A 15,708-nucleotide genomic window follows, 5' to 3' on the forward strand; every position below is an offset into this window, starting at 1 on the left:
CCAAACTTTTCAGAGACTTCTAATAGGATGAGTTGAATGAGGACTGATGAAAGTTCATTCGAATGAGGAGTTAAGAGATTATTTGTAATCTCAGAAGAGAGGTTGGGTTTGAAGCCTGATTAAAAACTATTAGGACTCAGGACAGTAGGTGGCACAGCAGTTAGAGCACTGGTCTTGGAGTCAGGAGGACCTGAGCTCAAAACCAGTCTCAGATACACCTAGCTGTGTGACCTTGGGTAAATTACTTAACCCCACTGCCTTAATAAAAATATTTTTTTTAAAAAAAACTATTAGGACAGCATTAGGAAATGAGAACATAGTAGTGAAGAATGCTTCCTGGACTTTGGCTATGAAATGGTTAAGAGAATAAAATTATAGCCTGGACAGTGAGCATAATGATATGAAGATGTTGACCTGCTGATAGCAAGTCTCTGCTTTATTTCTGAGAATATAAGGAGGGGTTACTGAGCAGGTGAAGCAAAATATATAAAGAGAAAGAGTCAGAGAGAGACACCACAGAGAAGAATAGAGAAAAGTAAGCTCATGAAGAGGAAACAAAGAATTCATTATCTGGATGTTCATTTGTTTGGAAGTGTCTGTTTGAATCATGGAGCTGGTCAATCCCCTTGTCCATGTTGCTTTTGAAGGCTTAGAGTAGATGATGCAGAGATCGGAAAAACAATACAAATGCTCTAGTTACCCCCTTTAAAGTTTATGGAGCAGCAGACTGACTTATGGTGGAGCATATGGAACACTTCTCTGTCAGCATTTTGGGAAAAGCAGAGTTGAAAAGAGGGTGTAGGAGCCATGAAGTTGGAATCACCTGCCACAGGCAGGTCTTCCAATAGGGAAACAATAGAAGATATAGTAGTTGTTGTATATGGTATGAGATTAAGGTAAAGATTCATATCAGTATTTTGGGAACAGGATTCCAAAAGGGAGATGGAGCTTTCAGTTATGGCAAAAGTAAAAGCTGTCACTAAAGTTTGGATGGGGGTTTTAATCTTTGGGACTATGTAGGAATCATCCCACATTAAAATTTCAGTAATGGAGATTAAGGTTGTTTGTTCATTGTTGCTTGCAGTTTTACTCCTATCCCAATGTAAGATTATTGACTTATCTATAACAACTGAAACACCCACTCCCTCCTCCTATAGATGCTCTCTTATCCATGTTTTCATATAGCTGCTCTCTTTTGGCTGTTTGGTTATCAACCTAGCCACTCTTTCTAAATATCCTTTCACAGATCATCATTTATGTGTTGCCTCCTGACTGTAATTATATTCCAAGTCTCTGATCTGGTCACTCTTCTTTTTATATCTCTTCTCTTTTGGTCATCTCACCAGTTACTACTACTACTATAATGATTATTTCTATGTAAATGAGTCCCAGATTTATATATCTAGTACAAGTCTCACTCCTGAGCTAAAGAATCATGTTACCTACTGTCTGCCACACATTTATAACTAGATGTTTTATAAAGACTTCAAATTCAACATGTCCAAAACAAAATTCTTTATTCTTTTATTTCTCCCTGCAAAACTATCTCTCTTCTAATTCTCCTTATCTATTTTGTGGAAAAATAACACTCACAGACGGCTATTGATTCAATTCTTCACTTTCTACCACCCCTCCCCATACAAAAACATTTGCTCTGTCATTTCCATTTTACCTTTATAATATGTCTTACATCGATTTCTTTCTCTCGAAATCTGTACTTCCTCATTTCTTACTGAATTACTTCAACAGCTTCCTAAGAAGTGGCCAAATGTCAAAACTCTCCCCACTCTAATCTATCTTCTCCAGAGCTGTCAATTTGGCATTTCCAAAGTACAGATCTGATCATGAAACTTCCCATTCTCAAGAAGCTCCTCTTGCTCTCTTTAACCTCTAGGTTAAATATAACTTCTCCTTTTGGTACATACAATCTGCCTTCAGTCTAACTTTACAGACTTATTTTAGATTATTCTTCTTCATGTACTCTAGTGTCTGGTTAAATTATCTTGCTTGCTGTGTTTCCTACAAATCATACTTCCATTCTCCATCTCAATACCTTTTCCCAGATTCTCCCCTAGACCTAATATGGACTCTTCTGTCATCACCTCTTAGAATGCCTAATCTTATTCAAGACACAACTGAATTTCTATCTCACATATGAGGCCTTTCTTGATCCCTTCAGTAATTAGTGCAATGATTTCATCTTCCATGCACTGACATTCACATACCCATGCAAATATAAAGGTAATAGCTATGTTTATATAGTTATAGATATATAACACTATATGTAATTATAGGTAACTATATAATGAGAGTGAGAGAGTGAGAGAGAGGAGGAGGAAGAGGGTAGGAGAAAGGAGAAAGAGAGAATTATGTCTAACCATATATGTGAGGGGAGTACTGAGTAGGTGAATTAGAATAGAAGAATTAAAGTGGGACAGTGGATGAAAATAGAACATGGATTATGCAGATTAGTTGAGTAGGTGTGGAATGGATATTAGTTACTATTGATTTAATTTAACTCAACAAATGCAAAAATGAGGTCTTGAATCTAATTACAAATTCAAACTATTGGACTGAGAGCAATGATAGCTTAGAGTGTATTCATATAGCTAAATTCATTTTATATATGAATGAGGGAAATAGGTTCTAGGGCCTTGTAAAACCAGGCTAACATACCTTTGCAATTAACTAAAGAGGATGTGAGTACTAAAAGAATGCTGAGAACTATGATAAAAAATCTAAAACAAAAGATGTAAATATCTGTTCAGAACTGTACTAAGTCTTCAATCATGTCCTTGTGACAAAAGAAAACTAAAGGGTTCAGTAAATGCATTTTTTGGGGGTGGATATCTATGCTTCAATCATAACCATCCTATTGAACAATATTTTATGCAACACTAATCTGTAGATATATTTTCTTCTAAGAAAATGTAAGTACTTGTTTCTTATTTTATCAACTGTTCTTTTACCATTTACTGGACAATACATAGTTCTTAATATATGCTTATTGATGGAAAGAATGAGTGGTAACTCTTGAAGGCTAAGAAGAGGCTGAAATATCATTTACAGATCCTGAATCCATGGCTATTCTAAAACACACACACACACACACACACACACTCAGCAAAAAAAATAAAATAGGAAACTGATTATGTTCTAAGGAAATCTTGGAGAAGATTTCAACATGTTTCTAATTGAATGGTGATACTGAATCAAGTCTCAATAGAGTGAATTGATTGAGAGCACACTGAAGGACATTTAAACACCTTTCAGTAGCATTATGATGATGATGAATCTTTGCAAGATCACTGAAGATGATAAAGAAACATTGAAATGTCCATAAAGGTGAGAGAACAGGTACTATTTCTGGATTGAAAAAGAATATTTGTGGACTAAGAAGATTCAGGTAAAGAGTTAAGAGTAAGAGAATAAAGTAGGGTGGTGATAGTACCTGATAGGTATAAAAACTTTATATATAAATGAAGTAGGTTCTAGGTGCCAAAAGATAGTAGGAAAATATAAAGATTGAAGTAATATATCTATCTTTTAGAACACATCATGCATGTATAGCAGAAATATGGGTTTTTTTTGGTCTGTGACACTGTAAGGTGAGATTCTCTGCCTCTCCTTTTGGAAGGAATATATCAAAGGGATAAGAGATTTAATACTCTGAAGGTTAAGAAACCTTGGGGGGAAAGCAGACAATTAAGGGAGATAGAAGGTTTACACCAATGAACTAATGAGTGAGTGTCAACATATTCTTATGTTGCTTGTAAATGCATTATATTGTGGTGGTAATGAGATTAGGCTTGGAGTGACTTTTTAAAATTTTATTTTATTTTTCTCAATTACATTAAAATTTTTAACTTTTTAAATTTGAATTCTAAATTCTCTACCTTTCTCCCTTTCTTTCTCTTAGAGAAGGGAAGCAAGTTTAAATGATTTAAACTTGTGAAGTCATGCAAAATATTTCCATGTCCATCAATTGGGGACTGTCTGAACAAGTCTTTATATATGATTGTGATGGAATAATAGTTTTCTATATGAAATGACAAGCAGGATGTTCTCAGAAAAACCTGGAAAGACTGAAATGAACTGATACAAAGTGAAATGTGCAGAACAGGAGAACATTATTGTATGATGACTTGGTTATTCTCAGCAATGCAATGATACAAGAGGGTTCTGAAGGACTTATGATGAAGAATGCTATCCATTCCTAAAGAAAGACTGGATGGAGTCTAAATGCAGATCAAAGCATGGTTTTCTTTACGTAATTAACATAATTTTTCTGTGTTTTCTTCTACAATAATTATACATAATTACATACAATAATTATAATTAACATTATTTTACATGACTGTTTAGGTCAAACTTATATAAAATTTCTTGTTTTCACAATGATGGGGAGGGAAGGGTGGGAAGTAAAGAATCTAGGACAAAAAAATTTACAACAAATATTAAAATTTGCTTTCATGTGGAATTGAAAATAAATGAAATACTATTTTTTTAATGATCACAGGTCACATTGAGGAGGATAGAAGTCAGATTGATAAGAGTAGCAAAGTGATTATGATGAGAAGTAGAGACGATTATGGATATCATTTTCTAGGACTTTACCCATGAACAAAATAAAATACAAGTGGTTATTAATAGTTTGAAGAATGGAAGAGAATAGGGAAGTTTCATTTTGAGTTTGGTTTTTTTCTTTGTTTTTGTTTTTCTTTATTCATAGAGGAGATATATATTCTAATAATCCATGGAGAAAGAACTATTAAACAGACTAAAAAGTAGAGAGGTGATAATTAAAGGGATAATAATTTTTCCCCATATTAGCCAAGTTGCAAAAGAAAACAGATAAAACATATAAGAAATATAAAATAAAAAATATGCTTCAGTCTACATTCAGACTCCATCAGTTCTTTGGAGGTTTTGTTCAGTCATTTTTCAATTGAATATGACTCTTTATGACCCCATTCAGTGTTTTCTTGGCAGGATATCTGAGTAATTTTCCATATCTTTCTCCAGATCATTTTACAGATGAGGAAATGGAGTCAAACAGGATTAAATAACTTGCCTGAGTTCACACAGCTAATAAGTGTCTGAGGTCAAATTTGAATTTAGGAAAACGTTTTCCTAACTCCAGACCATACACTAAATCTACTGCACCACCCATCTGTCCTTCTTTTAAGGTCGAAAACAATTTCCATTATATATCCTTCAGAATTCTCTTGGATTATATTATTGCTCACAATAGCTAAGTCTTTCACAAAGCATTGCTGTTTCTATGTAGAATGCTTTTTCTGGTTCTATTCTCTTCACCTTGTATCATCAGTTTATGTAAGTTTTCACCAGTTTTCTGCCATCCTGCTTTTGATTTCTTAAAGCACACTAGTATTTCACAATCAAAAATCATAACTTGTTGAATCATTAAAGGGTGACCCTTCAAACTTTAATACTGTAACACTACAAAAAGAGAATCCATAAACATATTTGTACACATATAGGTACTGTTCTTTTTTTTTGCTTTGATCTCTTTGGAAGACAGACATAGTAGTTGTTAAGTCAAAGGGATGCTTCTTATTTAAAATTCCTTAAGTCTTAAGTCTTTTTGTTGCCCTTAGGCATAATTCCAAATTGCTCTCCAACAAAGCATTAATGTCCCTATTTTTCCATACCCCAAGTAACTTTTGTCATTTTCCTTCTCTGCCATATTACTTAATTTACATTTTGTTAATCAACATTGATTCAGTACATATTATATGACTATATATAGCATTAATTTCCTATTCTGAAAATGCCTGTTCACATCTTTTGACCATTTATCAATTAGTATATCATTCATATTCTTGTAAATGAGAAATGGGACTTTTATTAGAAAACTTATCTGTAAGAGAGCTAGGACAACTGTATTAGACTGCCTATGGACTATGATATCCCCATGCAGAGGAAGAAAACACAAAAGCACACAAAAACAACTCTTAATCATAATTCCTCATACTAAAAAATAACTAATCTATAAACATATTTATCAAAATATGTATGTACAATGCTAAAGTGACTGTGTTGTATCATATGTGTTCCAGGCTAAGAGCTATGAAGGGTTAACACAGAAATAGTTATGTGCTTTAACAAGCAAGATGTACTTCAGAGCTTAGATAAGGGAGTAGCTGCATGTCTGAGCTAAGGAGGTGTATTCCCAGGCTCAGATAGATAGCGCATTCTGAGAAAATTACCTTCTGCACTCTGTTTATCAAATCACTGTTTGGTTCTCAAAACAATCTTCTCTCTGTTTAGCAGAACACTGTTTGGTTCTCAAAACAATCACCTAAGACATACACAAGGTATGCATATGAAAAAAATGCTTGCTAAAACGCTTATGTAATTGGTTACGTAAATGTAGAGTATAAAAGTATGTATCCTGTAATCAATAAACGAACCAGCTTATGCATCATATTGATGTCGGCCTGGGTTCCCTCCTCCGGACTCGACATGACTGTTCACCAGTGAGGGGAGGAAGTGGGAAAGGAGGGTGAAAGGAAATTTTGTAACACAAAAATATACATGTGAATATGGATGAAAATAAATAAATAAATCTATATTAAAAAAGAAATCTTATCTGTATATTTTTTCTGTTTCCTGTTTTCCTTCTAATTGTGGATACATTGGTTGGATTTGTGCAAAACCTTTTAAATTAAGTGTAATCAAAATCATTCATTTTATTTCCCATAATGTTCTAAGTATCTTTTTTTGATCATACATTCTTCTTTTATCCATAGATGAAACAGGTAAAATGTTCTGTGTTCCCCAAATTTGCTTATGATATCACTCTTGAAGTTTGACTGTCTTGGTAGACAATGGGAGATGTTCTATACATTATTTCTACCACAATACTTTCCAGGTTTCCCAGCAATGTTTCTCAAATAGAGAGTTCTTGTCCCAAAAGCTTAAATCTTTAGATTTATCAAAAACTGGATTATAGTCATTTACTATCTCACATTGTGTACATAAAACCCATCCATTGATCCATCACACTATTCTTTAGATATTACCAGCTTGTTTTGATGATTTCCACTTCTTAATAAAGGTTGAGAGGGCTAGACCACCTTCCTTTATAATTTTTTTCACTGAATTCCTTGTTATTCTTGACCATTTGGTTAAGAAATTTTATTTTTTCCAGTTCTATAAAATAATTTTTTTATTAGAATAGCAAAGAATAAGTAAATTAAACTGGTTAAAATTGTTGTTTTTATTATATTAGCTAGTTTATTGAATATTTTTAATTTTTTAAACCTTATTTGTGTGAAAAAATGTTTTGGAATTGTATGCATATATTTACCAGATTTGGCTTAGCAGGTAGATTCCCATTTGTTTTTCTATTGGCCACATTTTTTTAAATGGAGTTTCTCTTCCAAGTCCAACTTGCTGTTGGACCATGTTGGTAACATATAAAAATGCTGAAGATTTGTGTCTGTTTATATTATAACCTGTTACTTAGCTGAAACTATTATTTCAGCTAGCATTCTGGTTGATCTCTGGTAGTCTCTAATTATTTCATCTGTTAAAAAATGACAACTTTGGGGAGACTTCCAGGGTGGAGGCAAAATGGTGTGAAGCTAACATGCTCCCAGAATTTTTCTCTACAACGATAAATGAAGCCTCTAAACTGACATTAAAGCTACAGATCCCACCAAGCAAAAAAGATCCAAAGAAGGTTTCAACAGTAGACATCTGCAGTAGTATCTGCAGTGAAGATCTGCCTATTTGGGGAAAAGGGGAAGTAAAGCCAAGCAAGACTGGAGAGGGGGGAAAACCAGCAGGAGGCTTTTAGCCACAATGCAGACCAGATCCCATTAGTTAGACAACAGCATTAGCCCTGGCAGTTAGAAAGCAAGTCAGTAGGAAGGGTCCCAACCCCAAACAAAGTGTGAACCCTAGGAATGTTGGACAAAAGACAGGACTGGGTTGGGAACAAACCACTGCATAGACAGAATCTGGACATAAAGGAGGAAATAAACTTCTGCAAAGGCAAACATAGACTGAATAGACAACATCTTGGTCAACAAAGAGCCAGGGATCAGACCTCAGTACCAGCATAAAAATTTTGAATCTATACTCCCTATACACCCCAGGAGTAGAGCACCTAGGAGAACAGAGATGAACAAAAAAAACTAAAAGAGCACTCTCTATAGAAAAATACTTTGCAGATAAAGATGATAACAATGACATGTCAGAAGAAGAAATCAGTGAAAAATTACTCACAGGGGAATTCTCAAAATAGTCTATGATTTAGATTCAAATCATAGAAGAGCTTTAAAAAGAAGTTAAAAACTAAGGAAGAGAGAAAGAAGAAAAATTGAAAAATGAAATGAGAGTCATGCAGGAAAATATGAAAAATTGACCAAAGAAATCAACTCCATTAAAAATAAAAAAACAACTAGAAAAGGAAACAAAAAAACTAATTGAAGAAAATAAAACTCTAAAAATCAAAATTGAATAAATCTAAACCAATGAATCTGTGAGACTACATGATTCCACCAAACAAAATAAAAAAAACACTAAAAAATTGATGAAAATATAAAATACATTTTAGGAAAAATAAACGACCTGGACAATAGATCCAGGAGACATAATTTATGAATCATGAGACTGCTAAAAATATTAGATCAAAAAAAGAACCTGGAAAACATCATGCAGGAAATTATGAGGGAAAACTATTCAAATCTGCTAGAACAAGAAGACAATGTAGCCATTGAAAGAATACACAAAAGCCTTTCCAAAAGAGATCCCAGGATAAAAACTCAAAGGATGCCAAATTCCAAAACTCTCAAATAAAGGAGAAAATTCTGCAAACAGCAAAAAAGAAAACAATTTAAATACAAAGGAAACACAATCAGACTCACACAGAATCTATCAGCCTCAACACTGAAAGACTGGAGGACCTGGAAGATCATATATTGAAGGGAAAAGGACCTGGGATTATGCAGAAGGCACTACCCTGCAAAATTCAGCATATACTGTCAGGGGAAAAGATGGATGTTCAACAAAACTGAGGGCTTCCAAAATTTCTTGACAAAAAGACCAGAACTGAAAAGAGAATTCAATCATGAAATACATGACTCAAGAGATCCATTAAAAACGGTAAATGACTCATCCCTTCCCTCCTGCTGGACCACCCCGGGTCTGGCTCTGTCCCTGCAGTCCGGCTAACCTGACTCTCGCCCTCTTTCCCTCCTTCCTTCAGAGGATGTCGGACCCGCAGATTAACTTCTGCCCGCTCAAGGAGCCACTTGGCTTCATCAAAGTTCTCCAGTTGGTAGCTTCCATTTTTTCTTTTTCTTTTTTTGTTTTTTAGGGGTTTTTTGCAAGGCAAATGGGGTTAAGTGGCTTGCCCAAGGCCACACAGCTAGGTAATTATTAAGTGTCTGAGACCGGATTTGAACCCGGGTACTCCTGACTCCAAGGCTGGTGCTTTATTCACTACGCCACCTAGCTGCCCCTTGCTTCCATTTTTTCTTTTGCCACTTGTGGAGGTTTTAAGGGCAAAACGAGTTTCTTCGTTTCCTGCCACGGTCTTGCTAAAAATGAAACAGTTGAAGCTCACTTTGCCTATCCATTCAGGCTGAATCAGATTTCACTTTCTACACAAGATAATAAACAACTGTGTAATGAAACTTGGAGCATCTTTTATCTTATAGTAGATTTCTCTTCTTCTGCCCAGTTCTATGTTACATTTGCCATCTTGGTCATTCTATACTGCATTGCTGCACTTATACTTTATATTGGTTATATGAACTTATATCAGGATAGTCGAAAAATTCCCTTTATTGACTTCCTTATTACTATTATTGCTGCTTTCCTATGGTTGGTGTCCACTTCAGTCTGGGCTAAAGCTTTGACAGATATTAAGATGACAACAGGTGAAAATCTTATTGGTCAGATTCAAACTTGCAATAATAAGGTGACACACTGCTACTTTGACTCTGTGACTAGTATGCGATCTCTGAATGTATCTGTGATATTTGGTTTTCTGAACTTAATACTTTGGGGAGGAAATGCTTGGTTTGTATATAAGGAGGCCAGCTTGCACCATCAGTCAAATATTTCTACCCATGGTGGAGGAACAGTTGCACCTCCTACAGGAATGTAATTAAAGAAGAGAACTACACTGTGTGAAATAAGAATCTGTTCTACAATATATTGCCAGCAGGTTTAGAGACATTGCAGGTTGTTTCTAATAAAAGTAGTGGTGTTTGCAATAAATTGATGGATTAAAAATTCCACTAGCTTTTACATGAAATATGTGCCTTAGATACAAATTCTGGATGTAAATGTTTCAATTTGTAGACTCAAAAGATCTAAGAATTTATTATGAGATTGTATACATAAAAATGAATGTGTAGTTTTTTTCACTAAATTTTTTGCATAGCAATAGTGTTTTATCCCTTAGGCCTTAACACATGTATCTTTATTCAGGAAGGGGATGTATTATCTTATTTTTTAAAAAAGGAAGAAACTTTTGAATTATACACTACTGTAAGTTTGTACAGTTCATTTGCCTTAAGATCTGTCTTTATTTTAAAAAAGGCTTATTGCTTTATAAATACAGCATAGTAGAAAAAGTGTTTAGTTCAGAACTTAAATCTAAATACTGTCCTTCTTAAACAAAAATTCCTGAATGCAGATATGGATTTTAAAATAAATAATATTCAATACTTAATAGTTGTACAAAAAATTGTTTTGAGGTTAGGGATTGGAAATTTAAAGTGTGCATAAATGTTCTTTGATATAGTTAATACAGAAATTCTGCAGTTTGAGGTGTTCATATAATGCTGGTTGGTTTCATAGACTCAAGTATATTCTAAATATGGTTCAGCTAGATCTAACTTTGAAAACTATAGGCATATCATTAATATCTGTCCTCTGTTGTTACTCATGCTACTTGGTTTCAATGTGGGATAATCCTGCAAGTATAGAAAAAAATTGAAAAAATAGTTTTTTTACTTTTAAAGTGCATTTAAATATTTAGAGTCAATGAAGTTGCTATTGGAAGTTCAACACTGATATTATGAAAATAAGAAATGAGATACAAATTTCATTTATCTTAATGTTCTTATTCTTACTACATAAATGAATGATTTTTTAAAATTATGTATGTGTGGTAAACAAAGGAATACAAGTGAACTAGCTACATAATGAATGCCTGTTTCTTTGTACGCATATTTGGTTGTATTGAGTATTTACAAGTCATTCACATTATTTGCTTATCTTTAAAGTTGCATTGTACAGAAATAGAGATGTTTTTTCATCCAAAAATTGTTAGTTTGTGAAGCACAGCTCACTGTTAGCACATTTTTGTTGCCTTTATTCATGACAAGAATTGTCCATATGAGAAATCTATATCTTTTATGCAGCCAACTTAATAAAAAAAAGTTGAATAAGAGTGGAAAAAAAAAGGTAAATGAGAAGGGGAAGGACAAAACAAAACAAATGTTAGTTAAGACCATCAAATTGTAAATAACCCTAAAAAGAAAATTATAACACTTATATCTCCTGAGAAGTGTACGTCTCTTAGGATAATTTAAGCATCAAATATAATTGAAGAGATTGGACTTCTAGGGTATGGGTATGGCTGAATCCCATCTTTCCATTGAAGAGGTCCAAGATAACATCATCATATTTGACATAAAAAGCCCTTATGAAAAGTGGGATTGTTTATTCTAAACTTAAGCATCTCAGATTTCTTTGACCTACTCTAATTCTACTGTTCTCACATAGCTCAGAACTTTCTCTGACGGGGCATCAGAAGATGGGCTAACTTGAATAAGTGTCTCCCATAATTTGCAATAAATTGTAAAGTACTTAAGTGAGACATTAAGAGCATCCCAGTACTTAGAGTCCTTTGAGATTCTTACAGTTGATTAAATCAAGGTTGGACTTAATCTATAGTTTACTTTAAAAGGGTTTAAATTTGGCATGGGGTGGGGTGAGATTCTCATAGTTAATTAAATCAGGATTGGATTTAATTCACTGCACCTTGGGAGGGTAGAAGGGAAGTATGGGATAAAATATGCTTGGTGGGGAGAGATACAAATATAAGGATACAAATGAAATGATTTGGCTTTGAATGAGACTTTGACTCATGAGAATTGTGTGTCCTTGGAGGGTACTTGAAAAGGGGGTAAGGTAAAAAGTGATTATAATTTGATGTAATGCAAGCCTCTTGAAAAGCATAGTTCTAATGAGACAGAAGAGGAAAAGATACTTAGTGATTTTGAGGCAATGCTGCTTATCAAACAATCAAGTAATCAATCAATCAATCTATGATAGTACTTTGATAGTACTGAGCTTATCAAACAATCAGTTAAGCAGGTTGTGATCCACATATCTGAACAATAGAACTTGAAATATAAATAACCCCAGGTAAAGAGGCACAAAAATTTATAATATTAGAGGGAAAGAAGAGAGGGTGTGAACACTGAGTAAATTCTATTCAATAGATTTGGCCCAGAGAGGGAATAAGATACATTCCTACTTGGGTTTAAAAATCTATCCTACTCCTCAGAAAAGAGGGATGGAGGTGGGGGGGGGAAGGGAAAGATAAGGTAAGAAGGCTGTGAGAAAAGGGAAGATGAAGGTATAAGTGAAAATAAACTGAAAGCTAAATATTAAAAGAAAAGTTAAAGGGGAAAGGGAGTAAACCCTTGGTGAGCAGGAATAAGAGGAATGGAAAGGAAAAAACTATAAATAAGGAAAGATAGCATGGAAGGAAATACAGAATTAGTAATCTTAACTTAATTAGTAATCTTAACTTAAATATGAATGGGATGAACTGCCCCCAAAAATGATAGCATCTAGAAATCCTACAATATCCAATCCAATATTGTAGGATATGCAATTTATTGGGATACAGTTTGGCAAAGTAGTTCTGAATTGTCTTTAACTTTCTCTTCATTGGTATTTAATTTACCCTTTTCATTTTTGATATTGGTAATTTAGTTTTCTTCTTTTTTTAATCATTAATTATTACAATAAATTGGAAATCCTACATATTTTGTTTACAAGAAACATATTTGAAACAGAGGGATACTCACAGGGCAAAGGTAAAGAAATGCAAAACAGATTATGCTTCAGCTGACATAAAAAAACAGGGGTAGCAGTTTTGATCTCAGATAAAATAAAAGCAAAAATTGACCTCATTAAAAGGGATAAAGAAAGAAACTATATCTCCTTAAAAGACACCATAGGTAATGAAGCTATATCATTAAACATGCATGCATCTGGTGGTATGGAATCCAAATTCCTAAAGGAAAAGCCAATTGAATTACAAAGAGACATGGAGAGCAAATCTTTAATAATGGGGGACCTCAATCTCCCTCTCTCTGAACTAGGTAAATCTAACCATAAAATAAACAAGAAGGGATTTTGGAAGGTAAATGAAATCTTAGAAAATTTAGATATGATATCTATGTAGAAAACATAATGGGGATAGAAAAGAATATACCTTTTACTAGGCAATACATGGTACCTATACCAAAATTGGCCATGTACTAGAGCACAAATGCTTTATAATCAAATGCAGAAAGGCAGAAATAATAAATGCATACTTTTCAGATCATGATGCAATAAAAATTACATGTAATAAAGGGTCACAGAAGCATAAACCAAAAACTAATTTTAAACTAAATAAATAATTTTAAATAATAAGAGTTTCAAATAACAAATCATAGAACTATTCATGAATATATCCAAGAAAATGATAATAAAGAGACTTTGTATCAAAACTTATGGGATGAAGTCAAGGAAGTTTGGAGGAGAAACATTATATCTCTAAATGCTTATATGACTAAAATAGAGAAAGAGGAGTTCAATGGAATTTGTATGCAATTTAAAAAATGAGAAGAAGAACAAGTTAAAGATACCCAATTAAGTATCAAATTAGAAACTCCGAAAATCACTGGAGAAATTAATATAATTGAAAGCAAAGTTGATCCCATTAATGAAACTAAGAATTAGTTTCATAAAAACGTCAATAAAACAGATAAAACTTTGGTTAATATGATAAAAAAAGAAAGAAGATAACTAAATTACCAATATCAAAAATGAAAAAGGTAAATTAAATACCAATGAGGAGAAAATTAAAGACATAATTCAGAACTACTTTGCCAAACGGTATCCCAATAAATTGGATAACCTGAATGAAATGGATGAATATTTACAAAAATACAAACTTCCCATATTAACAGAACGGGAAATAACTTACTTAAATTACCCCATTTCAGAAAAAGAAATTAAAGAAATCATCAAGAAACTCCCTAAGAAAAAGTCTCCGGATCCAGATGGATTTACATGTGAATTCTATCAAATATTTAAGGAACAATTAATTCCTATTCTACAAAAACTATTTTTAAAAATAGGAGAAGAAAGAGTTCTGTAAAATTCCTTTTATGACACCAACATAGTGCTGATGCCTAAACCAGGAAGAACCAGAATAGACAAAGAAAATTATAAACCAATCTCCCTATGACTGATGCAAAAATCTTAAATAAAATTTTAGCAATAATTACAGCATTATTACTCAGATAATAATACATCATGCATTTAGACCAGGTAGACAAGGATGGTTCAATATTAGAAAAACCCTCAACATAATTGAACGTATCAATAGCAATACCATCAGAAATCATATGATTAACTGAATAGATGCTGATAAAGCCTTTGATAAAATACAACATCCATTCCTATTGAAAACACTAGAAAGTTTAGGAATAAATGTAATTTTCCTTAAAAAAAAGTAGGAGCAATTTAAAACCATCGACAAATAGTATCTGTATTGGGGATAAGCTTGGAGCATTTCCAATAAGGTCAGGAGTGAAAAAAGGATGCCCATTATCACCATTACTATTCAATATAATACTAGAAATGTTAGAATTAGTAATAAGAGAAGAAAAAGAAATTAAAAGAACTGGATTTGGTAATGAGGAAGCAAAGCTTTCATGCTTTGCAGCTAATATGATGGTCTACTTAGAGAACCCAAGAAAATCATCTTAAAAACTCCTTGAAAAAAATTAAGACATTCAGCAAAATAGCAGCATAAATAAATAAATAAATCACCAGCATTTCTATATTTGAACAACAAAGCCCAAGAGCATGAGATAGAAAGAGAAATTCCATTTAAAGTAACGGTAGACAACATTAAAAACTTGGAAATCTACTTCCCAAGACAACCCAGAAATTGTATGAAAATAATTATAAAGCACTTCTCCATTTAATAATTATCTAGCTGTGTGGCCTTAGACAATCACTTAAACCCATTGCCTTACCAAAAAAAAAAATAGAGAGATCTAAATAATTTGAAAAATGTCAATTGATCATGGTTAGGTCAAGCTAATATAATAAAAATGATAATTCCACCCAAATTAAATTATTTATTCAGTGCCATACCAATCAAATTGCCAAGTAACTATTTTACTGAGCTAGAAAAAAATAGTAACAAAATTCAACTGCAGCTACAAAAGATCAAGAATAGCAAGGAGAGGATACTAGGTGGCGCAGTGGTGGGGTGGCTAGGTGGTACAGTGGATAGAGCACCAGCCCTGGAGTCAGAAGTACCTGAGTTCAAATCAGGCCTCAGACATTTAATGATTACCTAGCTGTGTGGTCTTGGGCAAGCCACTTAAGCTCATTTGCCTTACAAAAACTTAAAAAAAA

General features: G+C 33.3%; 1 protein-coding gene across 1 annotated transcript; it reads left to right on the forward strand.

Annotated features, from left to right (window-relative positions):
• The first annotated feature begins 1,381 nt into the window (after positions 1–1,381).
• On the forward strand, positions 1,382–10,240 carry LOC141493794 (synaptophysin-like protein 1). The gene is made up of 4 exons (XM_074195127.1): positions 1,382–1,411; positions 7,208–7,227; positions 9,238–9,313; positions 9,491–10,240. The coding sequence occupies exons 1-4, from the start codon at positions 1,382–1,384 to the stop codon at positions 10,145–10,147; spliced, it is 783 nt and encodes a 260-aa protein (XP_074051228.1). The 3' UTR covers positions 10,148–10,240.
• Positions 10,241–15,708: the final 5,468 nt, after the last annotated feature.

Source organism: Macrotis lagotis, chromosome 7 (assembly GCF_037893015.1).
Source record: "Macrotis lagotis isolate mMagLag1 chromosome 7, bilby.v1.9.chrom.fasta, whole genome shotgun sequence".
In the NCBI taxonomy this organism is placed as follows: Eukaryota; Metazoa; Chordata; class Mammalia; order Peramelemorphia; family Peramelidae; genus Macrotis; species Macrotis lagotis.

Bases quoted from the DNA above. Each gene is read 5' to 3' on its own strand.
- LOC141493794 (XM_074195127.1), top strand. From the start codon at position 1,382: ATGAGTCCCAGATTTATATATCTAGTACAA. The intron at 7,228-9,237 runs CTGGTTAAAATT...TCCCTCCTTCCT, and splicing joins CAAAGAATAAGTAAATTAAA to TCAGAGGATGTCGGACCCGC. The intron at 9,314-9,490 runs GTAGCTTCCATT...TACGCCACCTAG, and splicing joins TCATCAAAGTTCTCCAGTTG to CTGCCCCTTGCTTCCATTTT.